General features: G+C 42.6%; 1 protein-coding gene across 4 annotated transcripts in view; it reads right to left on the bottom strand.

Moving 5' to 3' along the window:
* Positions 1 to 18232, bottom strand: part of add3a (adducin 3 (gamma) a) — a 138394-nt gene that overhangs the window by 17527 nt on the left and 102635 nt on the right. For all 4 annotated transcript variants that reach the window (XM_078413403.1, XM_078413402.1, XM_078413405.1 and 1 more), the window contains exons 8-9: positions 17275 to 17373; positions 6000 to 6173 (exon numbers count right to left, since the gene is read on the bottom strand). In XM_078413403.1, the coding sequence (XP_078269529.1) occupies positions 6000 to 6173; positions 17275 to 17373 (273 nt within the window). The remainder of the gene's footprint in view (positions 1 to 5999; positions 6174 to 17274; positions 17374 to 18232) is intronic.

The raw sequence follows: 18232 nt of genomic DNA, 5'->3' as shown, positions 1-18232 counted from the left end.
CGGAGACCGAGAAAAAAGAAGAAAAAATGTGACCATTTTCTTCAGGTCACTACAAGATCACAAAACAGGTAGTGATCTGCAAGCATATGCAAATGACTGAACTACAGCAGCCTTGTGACAATTAAAACTCAATCAAATTTATGGCATAGATAGCAGAATACAAATCGTACATAAACACACCCATTTGCTGCCTTAACTAGTAGGCCATTTTTTTGTTTCAGGTCTACCGCAAGAGAGTATAATAATAACTCTTTCCTTAAGGACAATTTCTATTGATTATAAATCAGCCAACAGAAGCAGAAAATATGTGAAAGCATTAATTCATATTGACATTTGTTATTAATGTGTGCTTTAAATGCCAATTAGTATATTTAGAAACTGCTCAGAATTTTTCTCGTAATAATATATGGATAAAGCCTGCCAGATCAAAAAAATAGTTAAGTTAGTGTTTAAAATCCCAAATACCAAGCTCTGAAAAAAGCCTTCATGTCTTCAGGATGCCACAACAGCTTTACAGCCAAATGTAGACAATAGGCTGGGATTTAGGCAGTATTTACAAAAGGGCTTTGTGAAGAAGTCGCAGTGGCGCAGAATCATGAATATTCTGTTCAGGCACTCCCATAAGTTCATAACCTAAGACAGGTAGGCAATAGGATTGTCGAGCAGAGGAGGGCGGTGAAATGCCAGGAATAGGTAGTTAACGCCCTCTGTTAGAAAGGAGTTCCAATAAGTGGGGGGTGGTGGGAAGAAGAGAAGGAAGCGACTAGTTAAGACTGGGGTTGCCATAGTCTGTTGGGAGCGAACGTCAAGTCAATCCAGGGGTTTTGACTGTCACTGCTTGTAAGCTAGGTGTGAGGTCATGTGCAGCTGAATTGGGGACTGCTCAGAGGTGTTGGATGTCAGAATGGATTAGATCAGATGATTTGTGGGCGAGGTGGCAGAACGAGAAGATTGAAAACAAATCAGGCACGATTCATGAGCTTGGAGATTTGGGTGGACGGACTAAAGGAGGAGCCGCTCAGGGGTGGTCTCCTTTAGGTCATGCACGCGGGCTTCTCAGGAACACTCCAAGTCTGGTTATGAATGAGTGATCTGCAGGCCACCCTTAAGTAAATGAAAATGCCATAAATGGTATCCGGACATGACCCCACCAAACAATAAAAGTGGGGAAAAAATAAAAACAGAACTACTGGTTTGTTAATCTTGCAGTGGTTAAAGGGAAATTGCTGGAACTTACAATAAAGAATGTGATATCAAGACATTGACAAAATATTGAAACTGAAGATAAAGAAAATCAAAGATAGACACAAAAAGCTGGAGTAATTCAGTGGGTCAGGCAGCATCTCTGGAGAAAAGGAATAGGTGACTTTTCAGGTCGAGATCCTTCTTCAGAGTCAGGGGAAAGAGAAACTAGAGATGTAGACTGTGATGTAGAGATATATAGAGCAAATGAATGCAAGATATGTCAAAAAGTAACTGGTCAAGGAAAGGTGGAGCCCACAATGGCCCATTGTTGCCTCTGGGCTAGGTGACAACGTTATACAGACAATGAAACTCATCAGGTCGACAGTGAAACTATATGAAGACTAGGGTGGGGGAGGGATGGAGAGAGAGGAGATGGAGAGGGAAGGGTTACTTGAAGTTATAGAAATCAATATTCATACCGCTGGGTTGCCAAACACCAACTTTTCTGTCCTGTCCTGTGAAGCCTGATGCAAATTGGAGGAACAGCAACTCATAATTTGCATTAATTGTCTGTGTAACCTGTTATCACCTAGCCCAAGCCAACAATGGACCATTGTGGGCTCCACCTTTCCTTGATCATCGTTACTTTTTTGCATATCTTTCATTCATTTGTTCTATACCTCTCTATATCACATCTTTATCTCTCGTTTCCCTTTCCCCGTCTCAGTCCAAAGAGTCTCGACCTGAAACGTCGTCTATTCCTTTTCTCGAGAGATGGTAGTAAGACATGGTTGTAATTTTAATGCTTTTTGTGTCTCTAAAAATAAAATTATGTTTTACAAATCTATTGGGAGTTTTTAGAAGATTTCACTAAGAGATGAGAAGCTAGGGAATGTGGTGCCTTTTCAAAAGGCCCCACGCAGGGAGTTGGTAAACAAGGTTACAACATGTGGAACTAGGGGTAACATTAGCATGGGTTGAGGTTGACTAAAAAAAAGGAACTGCAATAAACCAGTGTTTCTCATGTTGGTAACTTAGATCAGTGTGTTACTGTGAGGTATAGTGCTTGGGCACTAACTATGCATTATCCAAGTCTACGATTTGGCTGAAGGATCAAATAGTGATGAAGGTGCTGACCATGGATAAGTTAAATGAGTGGGCAACTACATGGTAGCTGGTGTACAAAGTAGGAAAATTTGAGTTTACACTTCACTTTAGAAAAAGCAAATGCTGAGCATTTTTTTAAAAACCTGCTGTTGCGAAATTTTGACATTCAAAGGTACCTGGAAATCCTCGTACACAAGCAGGCCGTTAGGAAGACAACTGGTACATTGACATTTATTTTAAGAAAACGCAAAAAATGAGTAACATTGTCTTACTACCAATGAATGGTGCTCTGGTGAAACCACGCCTCCAACATTGTGTATCATTTTGGCCCCCTTATCCAAAAACGGATCAGAGCTGCCCTTGAGGGAGTGCAGCAAAGATTTACCAACTGGATGGTGGGTCGGCTATAAGAGACTGACTACCTCAGCCTTATTCTTTCAAGTTTACAGTAAGAGGAGACTTCATTAAAATTCTCAAGCAGCCAACAAGGTAGATGCAAGAAGAAATGTTTCCTCTGGCGAAGGAAACTAGAACTAGAGGCACAGGGTCAAAATTAGGAATAGGCCATTAAGGATCAAGTAGTATTTTTTTCACTCCTGTGACAAAAATCTTTAGAATTCTGTACTCTGGACGACTATGAAGGGTGAATCATTGACCATTTAAAACCAAGATCAATAGATTTCTGGGTGGTAAAAACAATAGACAATAGGTGTAGGAGTAGGCCATCCGGCCCTTTGAGCCAGCACCACCATGCAATGTGATCATGGCTGATCATTCTCAATCAGTACCCCGTTCCTGCCTTCTCCCCATACCCCCTGACTCCGCTTTCCTTAAAAGCTCTATTGAGCTCTCTCTTGAATGCATTCTGCCATTTCCTTGTTCTCCATAATAAATTCCCCTGCTTCTGTCTTCAAGGGACCCACATTTGCCTTGACTATTTTTTTCCTCTTCACATACCTAAAAAAGCTTTTACTATCCTTCTTTATATTATTGGCTAGCTTACCCTCGTACCTCATCTTTTCTCCCCGTATTGCCTTTTTAGTTATCTTCTGCTGCTCTTTAAAAGAGTCCCAATCCTCTGGCTTCCCACTCTTCTTTGCTATGTTATACTTATCTTTTATTTTTATGCTGTCTTTGACTTCCCTTGTCAGCCAAGGGTGCCTCTTACTCCCCTTAGAATCTTTCTTCCTCTTTGGGATAAATTGATCCTGCAACTTCTGCATTGTTCCCAGGAATACCTGCCATTGCTGTTCCACGGTCTTCCCTGCTAGGGCCTCCTTCCAGTCAAATCTGGCCAGCTCCTGCCTCATGTCTCTGTAATCCCCTTTGCTATACTGTAATACTGACACTTCCGATTTTCCCTTCTCCCTCTCAATTTGTAGAGTAAAACTTATCATATTATGATCACTGCCTCCTAATGGCTCTTTTACCTTGAGTCCCCATATCAGATCAGGTTCATTACACAACACTAAATCCAGAATTGCCTTCTCCCTGGTAGGCTCCAGTACAAGCTGTTCTAAGAATCCATCCCGGAGGCACTCCACAAACTCTCTTTCCTGGGGTCCATTACCAACCTGATTTTCCCAGTCTACCTGCATGTTGAAATCTCCCATAACCACCGTAGCATTACATTTGCGACATGCCAATTTTACCTCTTGATTCAACTTGCACCCTATGTCGAGGCTACTGTTTGGGGACCTGTAGATAACTACCATTAGGGTCTTTTTACCCTTACAATTCCTCATTTCTATCCATACTGATTCTACATCTCCTGATTCTATGTCAGCTGCACTCGAGTGCAAGAGAGTTACCACCAACGCCATGCCTATCAATGCCCAGCTAACATTCCCGCAAATCCCATCGTTCATCCGGGAAGGAGAGAAACGGAAGAATACCACCTCGCCTCTCAATTCATGCCCACTGAGCGCAGCCAGAGACTGGGAAATGCGGGTTGACCTAGGCCAGAGGCTTTCCTTCCCAGTTGAAATCGCAGCTACCAACCTGCGACCAGATATCGTCCTCTGGTCCAGCTCCTGTCGCCGTGTTTACATCATTGAGCTGACGGTGCCCTGGGAGGAGGCTGTGGACGAGGCATTTGAAAGGAAAAGACTGAGATATTCCAACCTTGCAGTAGAGGCAGAGGAGCGAGGTTGGAGTGTAAGAGTGTGTCCAGTGGAGGTGGGGTGCAGGGGCTTTGTAGCCAGTTCCACTGCAAGGCTCCTGAGGGAAATTGGAGTCAGAGGGCAGGCCCAAAGGAGGGCAATCAAAGAACTTGCAAATGCCGCCGAACGGAGCAGTCACTGGCTGTGGCTGAAAAGAAAAGATACTGTCTGGGCTGCCACGTGACCATTTAGAGGCTAACCATAAGACACACACCCAGGTCTGATCACCCTGCGGTGGGTGTCTTGTGATAAAAGGCCGAAACACCCAGTGACGTTGAGGTACACAATTGAAGATGTGTCTGAATGGTAGCAACATTACCTAGTGGTCACCCCCAAGAACAACACCAGTCAATTGTAGTGCAAACCTTAGGGATTGTAACATCTAGTCCTACTAATCAATACATCTCCTGATTCTATGTCACCCCTTGCAAGGGAGTGAATATCATTCCTTACCAACAGAGCAACCCCACCCCCTCTGCCCACCTGTCTGTCTTTTCTATACGTTGTGTACTCCTGAATTTTCAGTTCCCAGCCCATGTCCTCTTGTAGCCATGTCTCTATAATTCCCACAACATCATACAATGAGGTAGACCAGCCACAATCTTGCTGCATGGTAGAGCAGGTTCAAAGAGCTGGTGTACTCCTGCTTCTATTTCTTCTGTTCTTGTGTTGCACGTGGTCAGGTGGAGATGTGTGCTTGGGATCGTCTCTACATTATGGATCAATGTACGGAAAAGCTAGGAGTGAAACATTGTATTTTTGTTCCTGTTTTTTTTTACAAACTTGATTGCAATTGCATGTTAAAAACATGGCACAGCATAAATTAATGGCTAGGAAACTCTTTTACTGGTAAAATTGCAGCCTGTTTTTACACAAAGCGTACCACATGGGACAATACAATAAATTACTATTTTAACAGTGTGGTAAAGGCATAAATGTTGTTAAGCGCGCAGCAAATTCTCTAGTCAACAACGTGGCATGATATTTTCCATAATGCTGTCTTATAAAAGTCACCTCGGGAAGGCTTTTATTCCACTGATATATAACAGTTAGAAGAGTTAAGGAGCTCAAATCCAGGAATTGGGGTTAAACACAATGGCGTCCAACACAATAATACCACAGTGAAAGACAATACTTTTCATAATACAAACCTAGTTTTAATTGCACCAAGTGAAAATCATTAAAGACTTCATTTAAAAGTTACCTTGTGCTTGGGTGCCGATTTAACGGCGCAATAAATCCTTCTATTATATAATATGCATACATCACTCGACCAGCACATTTATTTCTGCAGTCCACATGCCAAGAACAACAACTCAAGATACTCGAGGCAAAGAAAAATGGAGAACATTGAGCAAGAGGGAAAAGATAAAGATGTCTTTAGAGTCTAGTGATTTCAAAACTGAAATGAAATAAAATAATTTTGCATTGGGATGAATAGAAAGTTACGGTGGGGTGTATGGTTAGAGAGGATCATGGAGATGGGGTGGGGCAGATCCTGGGAAGATATGAAAACAAGCACCAGGATCTTGAATAAGTACATACCAAATTGTCCAACATTCTCATCATTGCTTCAAATTCCTGTTCTCCAACTCTCCACTTTTGTGTGGTTCCCATATTGACTCCTTCACGAGCCACCATGTGCGTGCAAGACTTGAACTTTTCCAGATCCAGCAGCAGTAAGTTATCCACTCCACCTGCACTTGCCAAGGCCCTTACCTTTAAATAAAACCACTTGGTTAGAAGTGCACAGATCATTTCCAACTACTATAAGAATATATGTGCCCAGCGGAATATTGCTTGAAGAAATTCTTATTCCTTGCAACCAAATAAAAACCAAATAGCTGAGGCAAAATGAGTGTAATCTTTATGTACACCTTCACTTCTGTCAAAAAAAAAATCACTACACATCTGATCAAGTTAACAGAATTAAAGTTAATTGAAAATAACCACAAATTACCGGAAAACAAGAATAGAAAATTAGTTTTTATTTATATAATAGCATTGCTGTTAAGACCAGAGTTTATTACCCATGTTTCATTGTCTTTGAAAGGGTGCCACCTTGAACTGCAGCAGTCTGTATGGTAAAGGTGTTCATGCTGCACATGTTTCACTACCCTCTTGCCCCACCCATCTTTCAATAATGTGCAAGGTACAAGACAATGATAATAGAACCTTCCCCATTTGACTGTACGCGCACAGCTCCAACAGCAAACAACTGTTGTTCACTGGCGATTTGAAGATTTAGACCCACAAAAATGAAATCAGCAATTTGTTTCCGAGAGAAATCAGTGTGCAACTTGTTGGGGAACATGCAGGCTTTTGCCCATGTCATTCTTGGTGGTAGAGCTGCAGCTTTGGGAAGTGCTGCCACCATATCATTGACGCGCATCATTGCATTTTCCAGATGGCACACTGAATGCTGGTCGAGAATACGGAAATGCTTAACGTGCTGAAAGAGGTTCCAATCAAGTAGACCGTTTTGGAGTAGAGTTGCTCGAGTGTTTTAGGAATGCACTCATCCAAAAAAGGGGAGAATATTCCATTGCATTTCTCTATTATGCCTTGCGGACTAGAAATGTGATGCGCACAGCAGGATACTCAGTGTTTGAACTCCTGCGAAAACCTAGCATGTGCACAGTTGGTCCAGTTGATCTTCTGGTCAATGTGCTGGTGGCGAGTCTCGGCAATGCAGCCATTGAATGTTAAAGAAAAGTTGTTAAGACTTTCGTTTGGAAGCAATCATTTTCTTACAGCACAAAATTTTACCTGTCTTTTTCTCTGACGTTTGAATGCTGTCAGGGTCTTACAGGAACAGTCTATTTCTGTGTTCTATGGAATTTTGAATGGAATGAAACATTAGGGAATAATCAGTGATTATAAAGGATAAAGGAAGTATAAAGGAAGATCATGAATGAAATCGAAGTTGGTTGGGTCTAGAACACTCCTTAAAGAACACTAACAAAAAGGTCCAGGCAGTGAAGTTGATTGATTTACAACACTGGATTATTCCTGATCCTTGCGGATGGAAAATTGCAGAGTGTGGCAACTGTACTTGTTTTGTTAGTGTGTTTCCTTTCTGTAACCTGCTACAGTACAGCTACACAACTAATTAACAGAGGCTTTACACTCGAGTCTTGGGTTCAGCCATTTTAATTCAGGATCACTCTGGCTACAGCCTCATGGGTAATATATCCCCGGTACTGCACCACCGGGTGCGCTATTCCCATAACATCCCCCTTTATTTACAAAACAGATATGTACAGGAACTTTACATGTATAGCCATAAATTAAATTCTTCCATGGCATCTTAGTTCAGTGCTCGGAATTATCTGAACTTTGAACAACACATGTCTGGTTCCTCATTCCCTTTCCCTTTTTATTTATTCAGTTTTATTAGTCATTACCATTACTTCTACATAAAACAATGCATATCAAACTATAACCAAAAATATAACATTAACTTTTTAAATATAACCTAATATCCTTTACATCTATATTCAACTACATGTACAGGCCCTATCCTTATGTGGGCACATAATCCTGCAGATAGCGTGGTTTTCGAACGCATCTACCAGATCTTGTTGTCAGGGTTTGATGCTCCCTGGGGACCGGTGGTCGGCTCATAGGTCGATTTTCTCGCTCCGGTTCAAGCAACGTCACCAGGTCATCTAAGTCAACATCAACGCGATGAAATGGCTCGTTGGTCTTCCTCAGATGGCGCCGATTCCGACGATAGATGACGCCGTCCTCGGTTCTGACTTCATAAGATCTGGGTTGCGCAACACGGCTTACAACCACAGCCTTCCTCCAGGATTGATGTCGATTATCGGTCGGCTTCACTCAAACTGGATCGCCAGCTTTCAGGGGAATCAGATCTTGAGATCCTCTGTTGTAGTAGTCTGCTTGTCTGTCTCTAGCTGCTCTCAACTCATCTCTTACTTTTTTCGGAATTTCAGGTTTGAGCAGCCTCTGAGTAGTCGGTAGAATGGTCCTGGTATGTCTGTTCATCAATCTTTGAACTGGACTGCTACTCATGCCAGGTGTTGGTGTGTTGCGAAAAGCTAGTAGGCTCAGGTAAGGGCCAGCTCCGGCAGCCTTAGCCTTCCTCAGCAATGACTTTGCAACTTTCACACTGCTCTCCGCCTTTCCATTACTCTGTGGATAATAGGGTGATGTGCTCGTAAGTTCAAACTGCCACTTCTTGGTAAAACTCTTGAACTCCTCAGCTGTGAACTGTGGCCCATTATCTGTGATGAGCTGATCTGGTATTCCATATCTTGCAAATTGGCCTTTCATTTTATGGATGACATTCACTGCCAGTGTTTTCTCTAGATAGTCTATTTCCCAATATCCTGAGAAATAGTCCACCGTGATCAAATAGTTCCTTCCATCCAAGTGGAACAAATCTGCACCCACCTTCGCCCATGGTCTCTCTGGAATTTCATGGGAATGCAGCATTTCTTTTGGTTGCTCTTTCCCTTGAGCTTGACATGTCTCACATTTTTGTATGAAGTCCTTGATTTCTGCACTCATTCCGGGCCAGTGCAGACATTCTCTTGCCCTTCTTAGACAGCCATTCACACCAATGTGGGAATCATGTACTCTTGTGAGCATGTCGCGTCTCCTGGCTTTAGGGATGATTACTCTCTCTCCCCTAAATATGAGACCATCTCCAACACTCAGCTCGTCCCTCACATGGAAATAGGAGATTAGCTCTGGGTCAACATCCTTCATGGTCTTGTCAGTCTTGCCAGTCTGAATATATGCTCTGCTCAGCGTGTCTGCAAGCTGCATCTCCTTCCCTGGTCTGTATCTTATTGTCACATCATAGGTCTGCATCCTCACCAGCATCCTCTGCAATCTCTTTGGTGCCCGATGAAGTGGTTTTGTGGCGATTATCTCCAGTGGCTTATGGTCTGACTGCACATTCACTGGCCTTCCATATGTGTACACATGGAACCTCTCTAGACCAAACATCACTGCCAGCAATTCTTTTTCTATTTGTGCATATCTGGTCTCTGCATCCGTCAGGGCCCTGCTGGCATAGGCAACTGGATGGCCCTCCTGCATCAGCGCCGCACCAAGTCCAGTTTCTGACGCGTCGGCCTGTACTGTCAGCTCCTTGGATGGATCATAGTATCTGAGTACTGGCTCGGCAGTTACTAGCTTCTTTATGTCCATCACCGCCCTGTCATGCACCTGTGCCCACCACCAAACTACATCCTTCTGCGTCAGCTTGCGTAGCGGTTCACATAGACCGCTTAATCCAGGAAGGAATTTGCTCAAGTAGTTAACAAAGCCAATAAATCTCTGAACTCCTTGGACATCCTTTGGGTTAGGCATCTGTAGCACTGCTTCTACCTTCCCTGGATCTGGTTTCAGTCCTGCAGCAGAGACTCTATGTCCTATGAAAGTGACTTCCTTCACCTTCAGCTTTGCCTTCTCTATGTTCAGCTTCATGTGACGGTCACGACATCTCTCCATCAGAGCTTTAACCTTCCTGTCATGGTCTCTTTCTGCTTCCTCTGCCGTTTTTCCTTTCCCAAACACTAGGATGTCGTCAGCAAACAGACCTCACTACTTCCAGGCCCTCCAGCACTTGGTTCTGTCGTCGCTGGAACTCCTCAGGAGCCGTGGACAGACCAAACGACATGCTTCTCCACCTACATCTACCATATGGTGAGTTAAATGTCGTAAGCTGAGGCTCATCATCCAGTTCCACATGCCAAAACCCATTCTTGGCATCAAACGTGCTAAAGACCTTGGCATCATTCAAGTCGGTGAGGACATCTTCGATCGTCGTCATTAGGTAATGACTCCTTTTACGCCCCTTGTTCAGATCCCTCGGGTCTAAACACACTCTCAACTTCCCATTGGGCTTTTCTACACACACAAGGCTGGATACCCATGGTGTGTGGGTCTCTACTGGGGCAATTATTTCCGCTTCTGTCAGTCTGCCTAACTCCTCTTTCAGCTTACTCCGTAAGGCTACAGGGATTCTTCGTGGTGGGTGGATCACCGGCGTTATGCTGTCAGCTACCAGCAGATGGTACTTCCCCTCAAATTTACCTGTCCCTTCAAACACATCAGCATACTCCGCTATCAATCTTTCCTTGGTCAGAGGGATTTCACTGCCATTCAGTGTCATTATGTTCTCTGTACACACTGAGATGAGCCCCATCTGCTGGGCTGCCCTGCTTCCCAGGATTGGAATGCAGTCTTCCTCCAGGACTACAAACTCTACTTTGTATTTCTTTCCATTCTTTGGGTTTACCAGTCTCATTTTGCTTTTCCCAAGAGGCACCACTGTCGTATTGTTGTACATGGACAATACTTGCTTGGTTTCATCCACATCCTTTACATACCTCTTGGGAATTATGTTACATGTGGCTCCACTGTCCACCTGGAATTTTACTTCCTTCCCTTTCAGCATCATGGTCGCAAAGATTTTTTTGGGGAATTGAGTCTCCTCAACCCTGTGCACACTTTCTGCTTTTACTGCTTCTGGTTGCAGTTCCATTGTGTGAATTTCATCAACCTCTTGACTGTCATCATACTCATCACTGGAACTCTCCACTTCCACCACTGCATGCACAGGTTTTTTCCCTTTCTTTTCTTTCTTCTGCTGCCCCTGCTTTTCCATGCATTGTGAGGCGAAATGATCTTTCTGATGGCATTTGAAACACTCCCTGCCATATGCCGGACATTTCTCCTTCTTTCTCTCATGTTTGTATCCACAGTATTTGCACTCTATGGTTGGCTGGTATCGTTTCCCCTCCTGCCTCACTGCACAGACATCTTGTCGCTGGTCCCCTACCAGGACATCAACTCTGGCCTTGGCCAGCACCGAAGCCTGGCATGCCTTCACACACTTTTCTAAGTCAAGTGAGGTTTCTCGGAGAAGTCTTTCCCGCAGCATGTCATCCCTTATTCCGCATATTATTCTATCACGTATCAGTGAATCCTTCAACTCTCTGAAACCGCAATGAGCTGCCAAGAGCTTCAGTTCTATTAAAAACGAATCAAAAGTCTCCCCTCTCTCTTGGCTCCGCATAAAGAATCTATACCTGTCGACGGTCTCGTTCCTCACGGGTTGACAATGCTTTTCGAAAGCATCGAGTGCCTGCGCTAGAGTAACGTCTTATACGTTGCCCTCCAGCGTCCGTGTCTCGAGCGTCTGGTAGAGCTCTCTCCCTTGCGGTCCAACTAGGTACATTAGCAGTTTCCTCATTGTCTTGTCCTCCTTCCCTTCCATGCTCAAATCAACATAGAGCTCAAACTCTTCCCTCCATTGTCTCCACTCCATTGGCAGGTCCCTTGCCTCAAAATTCATTTGCCTAGGGGGCTTCAGCTGCTCCATTTTCCTGATAAATCCGCCCCTCGATCAATGGAAACAATGTAGGCCCCACAGTCGTCTCTCAGCAGTGATTACTCACAAACGTCGTCTGCTGTCGTCCTTTCGATTGATCCTGAAGCAGGCCCTGATGTTTTGTTAGTGTGTTTCCTTTCTGTAACCTGCTACAGTACAGCTACACAACTAATTAACAGAGGCTTTACACTCGAGTCTTGGGTTCAGCCATTTTAATTCAGGATCACTCTGGCTAGCCTCATGGGTAATATATCCCCGGTACTGCACCACCGGGTGCGCTATTCCCATAACAGTACTGGCGCAGTTTGATCGCAGACATTACAGCTCTGATGTGCAGTTCTTCAATACTCCAGCCTGGAAGTCCTCTGATCACATTACCTTGCCTGTATTCAGAACCCTCTGCCATTTCATGATAACATATGGAACTAATCAGATTTACAATTCAGACTGAAAACAGAGATGAATCCACTACTTGGCAGTTCTCGCAAAACTTGTAAATGCTTCAACTTGATCGTTGGCACTCTCTTGTTGGGATCCATCATTTAAGCTGGGGATGTTCTTGGCACCTCCTCCTACTCCTCCCCCCATTAGCTGTTTAATTGTCCACCACCTTTCATAATTGTATGTTGGGCTTTGTGGTTTCGAACCAAGTTGAGGACTGGTCGCGTTATCTGTTCCATCCTTTACTGCTTACGTGGTGGCTCAGTCCTGCACGTAGCACAATATATCCAGGAATTATGGGCCAAGAGTCATCCTAATTGCTGTGGATCTGAATTTGCATGCAAGTCAGGACGGGTAAAGATAACAGATTGCTTTCCCTTCAGGGCATCAGTTAATCAAATGGCTTCAATGATAATCTGATATTTACATAGTCAATGGTACGGAGACATGCTTCTCTTTTTAAATTATAGAGTTAAATTCATCATGCCAAGATCTTTAGGCTTCAGGATTATAAGATAACTTTTCCACTATATCATTGCCCCACAGGTCATTTGTTATTGTAATAATCTCTCTACTGATTTAACATTAATTCAATTAAGATTATACAAGAACCAAATAGTAATTTGTAATGGTAATTAAAGCTTAAATACTAATTATTTTCAAAGGCACTTAATTCGGATTGGTTGCGTTTCTGATAATTATTACTAATTTTAAGGAGTGGGTTGAACTTGAACTCTTGCTGTAGGGCTAAGTTTAATTAATTGACCCTCTTGCTCTAGGGCTGAGATTAATTTACGTAATCAATGGTTTGTAGAAAAGGAAATATGCTTTCAAACCACTCTAAATGTCTAAACGTAGTAAATCCTTGTCAGAAGATAGACACAAAAAGCTGGAGTAACTTAACAGGTCAGGCAGCATCTCTGGAGAAAAGGAATAGGTGACATTGTAAGTCGAGACCCTTCTTCAGACTTATCAGATATAGTTTCATAAATGACAGTCTAATCTGGTAATTAAGAAATTAATTGATTATGAAAGACCGTATAATTGCACTTAATGAACACTTCGCATCAATGGCTTTCAGTTTACAATACCATTCACTCCAGCACAATTCACACCAATACCATCCCCACACCAGGGGTTAAAGACTTTGATTTAATGTATTTGTCTCCAAAGTATGAAAGCGGGGAAAAGTAGTTCAAAGTTTAAGAGTGTCAATATATAGTGCTTTGCTCTTTGTGGCATATAAAGGATACAAAAGTAAACGATGCCACTTGCAATATCGGTCTATGCTTGAATTGCAGGGGGGATCATGGCCGAATGGCCTACTCCTGCACCTATTTTCTCGAAATCCAGTCAACCATGTAATGTTTGTTAAGAATGATTAGCAAGAGGTATAGCAGTGACAGCAGTGGGTGGGATTTTAAAAGACTGAAGAAGTGGCAGTCAGGAAAAATACTGGCGATAGACACAAAATGCTGGAGTAACTCAACGGGCCAGGCAGCATCAATGGAGAAAAAGGATGGGTGTAGACCTATCGCTGGTATAAACCCGCATCTGCAGTTCCTTTCTGCACAAAGTACTGTGGATGTTAAGTTTGGACATCAGAGAAATGATAGTTTCAGAAGACAGGATAGAGGTACAAATGTTGGCAAGCTGCAATATGAACATCAATCTGAAGAAGGGTCGTCGACCCAGAACATCATCTGTCATCCCTTCCCACTAAGTTCCTTCTCCACTGCATTTTGCTCAAGATTATAGCATGTGCAGCTGGATTTGGCAATTGATAGGGTGTTGAGCAATGAAATGTAATAATCAAAACTCAAAGGCTACATATTACCAAGCCACCAAAAGAGCAAATGGAATTAGGGTGCCTGCAGCTGGCATTCATTACTGAATAGCAATCATTAAAATCTCTACTCATTTTTTTCTTGCTTGAAAACACTGAACACGACTCCTCTCAGCTTTGGCTGAAATAAGGTAACTAAATGTAGGCTCGCTTTCACATATAAGACTTCGAATGTGGCTTTCGTTCAACATAACATTACAATATTATATTTCCATTGCAGCCACAAAATCTACTAAAATTAGGTTAAATAAATAAATCATCACGCACAGGCCGCCCACACTTGTTGAACTGCAAAAAGCGGCTACTTATCTCAAGTAGCTTCCCCCATTGGCAACTTATGGACAAGTGCCAGCTTCATCCCTTGCATTGAACCAGCTGTCTACATTGTAAATACAATCACATGAATGGGTGCCAAAACAGGTCCCACCCAGAAAAACTGACAAAAACCTGAAAAGCTCCCAAAAGAAAACTGACAGCCAACTTGACCATGTCTTAGCATTACCGGCATCGTAAATTAAAATCTATTTGAGTTTTAAACAGTAAAAAGTATTGAAAATGTAATAACTGAGAAATAATTATACATATAAGCAATTAAAATTTGAAAAAAATCAATACCAAGTCCCTTATGATTGTTCTCCACTGAAATGAAAGGGGAAGTTTCCTTATACAGACCCAACAAGACAGATTCTTGGAACAGGTCCTTCCCTCACCTTAACTGTGAGAGAACTGCTGAAACTTTGTACTCCCACACTGGACCATACTACCTAGAAATTCAATTTTTGTGTTTTCCCAGCAAAAAGCCACTGAAAATTGATTTTCCAGTAAAGTGAAACAATTACATCTGTGCGGTTTCATATCATTCCATACATTCGATCGGACCTTTCTTGACAAGAACCATCCTGCGCTACTGAAACAATTTCTGCATCAGTTGCACACTAGGTCATTCCTCAGGGGAACATTAATGAAATGGTTTCAAATGCAATAATCAATTGTGTTGAAGGAAATCCTGTTCAGGTATAAAGTGATAGTTGGTTTCCTAAGAAACGCTGTGTTACACAAAACCGTGATATAAAGACAACTGTATCAATGACAACGCTTCAGATTCACAATAACAGATATTTTCTTGCGGGATTTTGAAAAATAAAGGTATTTTCAATAGTAATGTTTTTTGTTACTACAAGCTAAATATACTCGAGTTGTAGGTTACATTGTTTAATAGGTTATCGCTGAACAAGTGTAAATAGAAGCGATTAGTTGTCTCTTTCAATGGCCTCTTGTGATTAAAGTAGCAGCAGTGTTCTTAAGAGACAATGGTGCCTGATTACAGCAGGGAGGTTATGTGGAAACAGGGTAGCTATTTTTTCTGGTCGCCAACATCCAAAGTAACTTTTAAATGGTTCTCTAATACATACTAGATTCAATTCATTCCACTTAATTCAAATAGTGTTCCCTAATTCATCATTTATGTTATATCCAATTTGTCTTATGGCATCCAGTTAAAGCAGAACAACCTGATTTCACCATTAATACATTGAGCTTTCCCTTCCTCTTGCACATAAGCATTACATCAACCTACCCCTTACACTTCGACCTTGCTTCTGACCCAGAACCCTACACCTCAAAATAATCCCACTCCCAAACCACCAACACACACCCTAACCATACCTATTCCCTGAAGCCCTGCTTGGGCTACTGCAATCTTATTCTACTGTCAAGGTCAGTGGCCCCCAGATCCGAACATAGAACAGTACAGCACAGGAATGGGACCATTGGCACACAATGTTCATGCCGAACATGATGCTTAGTTAAAGTGATCTCATTTGCCTGCACATGATTCATATCCCACTATTCCCTGCACTTCCACGAGCCTATCTAAAAGCCTCTTAAATGCAACTGTCATATCCGCCTCCACCACCAGCTCTGGCAATGTGTTCCAGGCCAGCACCACCCTCTAAAAAATACTTGGCATGCACATCTCCATTAAACGCTCACCCTCTCATCTTATAGCTATGCCCACTAGTGTTGGACATTTCCACCCTGGGGAAAAAAGGTTCCGACTGTCTATGCCTCTCATTATTTTATATACTTCCATCAGGTCTCCCCTCCACCTTTTGACGTTCAAGAGAAAACAATCCAATTCCATTTCAATAGAAAACAAAAGTCTATTCAAACTCTCCCTGTAGCCGTAACCCTCTAATCCAGGCAGCATTCTGGTAAACCTCCTCTGCATCCTCTTTTAAGCTTCAGCACTTTTCCTGTAATGGGGCGACCAGAACTGCAATCAATGCTTCAATGGCAGACTAATCAAAGTCCAATAGAGCTGCATCATGAAGCCCTCTGAATTATCTAATCCTCCTGACCTTCCAAGGTGACGCTGAGTAACACACCCCAATTTACCAAGCCCCTCAGATCCTCCTATATGTCATCAAACCCGCCGATTGTCGATGCCCTCTCCAACCAGATCTTGTCATTACCTATAGGTGATGGTGGTGAATCTGTGGAATTCCTTGCCACAGACAGACAGTGGAGGCCAAGTCATTGGGTATTTTTAAAGCAGAGATCGATAGGTTATTGATTAGTAACAACGTCAAAGGTCATGGAGAGAAGGCAGGAAAATGAGAGGAAAAAATAGATCAGCCATTGTCAAATGGCAGAGCAGACTCAATGGGCCAAATGGCCTAATTTGCTCCTATCATATCATATCATATATATACAGCCGGAAACAGGCCTTTTCGGCCCTCCAAGTCCGTGCCGCCCAGCGATCCCCGTACATTAACACTATCCTACACCCACTAGGGACAATTTAAAAAAAAACATTTACCCAGCCAATTAACCTACATACCTGTACGTCTTTGGAGTGTGGGAGGAAACCGAAGATCTCGGAGAAAACCCACGCAGGTCACGGGGAGAACGTACAAACAAACTCCTTACAGTGCAGCACCCGTAGTCAGGATCGAACCTGAGTCTCCGGCGCTGCATTCGCTGTAAAGCAGCAACTCTACCGCTGCGCTACCGTGCCGATGTTTATGATTCTTGCGCATCATTCTTTCCTAATTATGCAGTAATTTTTTTTAACTGAAAACACATTTTAATGAAACAGCCAAATGTTATTACTGACTCATCATTCACAAGTTGGCAGGTATATTAATTTTTGACATTACCTGAATCTCACAGGCTAATTGAACGTTGTAGATGTTGTGAAAAGCTTCCTCGATGGTCCCACCAAGTGCGATCACACCATGGTTTCTAAGAACCAATACCTGAAATCAAGGCAGCAATTAAAAATGGCAACAACGGAATATTTAAGCTGTAGTTTAAATTGTGATCAAATTTAAAAGAAACAGCTTTGCCTTATTTTGTTTACACTGGTTTTTATCCTTTTCACTTGCTTCTTTTTGAAGCAATGGAATACTTATCACAAAGACACCAGCCTTAATGATCCATTTCAAAGTAAACATTGTTTTTAGGCTTTAAAGATTTCGTGCGGAAACAGGCTCTTTAGCCCACTGAGTCCGCGCCAACCAAGATCAACATTCATACACCAACACTATCCTACACACTAGTGACAATTTACAATTTTACTGAAACCAATTAACTCACAAACCAATATGTCTTTCGAGTGTGGAAGGAAACCGGAGCACCTGAAGAAAATCCACACAGCGACAGGGAGAACGTACAAACTCCATACACACAGCACCCGTAGTCAGGATCGAACCCGGGTGTCTGGCGCTGTAAGGCAGCAACTCAACCGCTGCGCCACTGTGCTGCCCACACAATACTGTTGTTCTTGAATATGCATACATAACGATTATTTGCGAGTAGAGAGGGGAAATCAGAGTTAAGCATATTCCAATAATCTTACAGGAGAGGACATGCCCATCTGACATGTTGCCCATGTTGGGTCTTTCAAAAATGCTGTTCAATTTAAACCCGGACCCAACTTTCTCCTCAGTTAATCGTGGTATTCAAGTACACATTTGTTGGCCTTTTGAATGGTTGGTAATAATTGATTAGCCTAGTTGAGTAACTGCACAACTGTTTGTAGATTATCAACAATGCAGTCATGTGCACCAGCAATAGAAGGGTTGAACAGTTAAATAGGTCACCAATCAAACAGGC

The sequence above is a fragment of the Rhinoraja longicauda genome, chromosome 16, assembly GCF_053455715.1.
Source record: "Rhinoraja longicauda isolate Sanriku21f chromosome 16, sRhiLon1.1, whole genome shotgun sequence".
Classification (NCBI taxonomy): domain Eukaryota; kingdom Metazoa; phylum Chordata; class Chondrichthyes; order Rajiformes; family Arhynchobatidae; genus Rhinoraja; species Rhinoraja longicauda.
The sequence above is the reverse complement of the archived record's forward strand: the minus strand, read 5'-3'. Positions and strand labels throughout refer to the sequence as shown.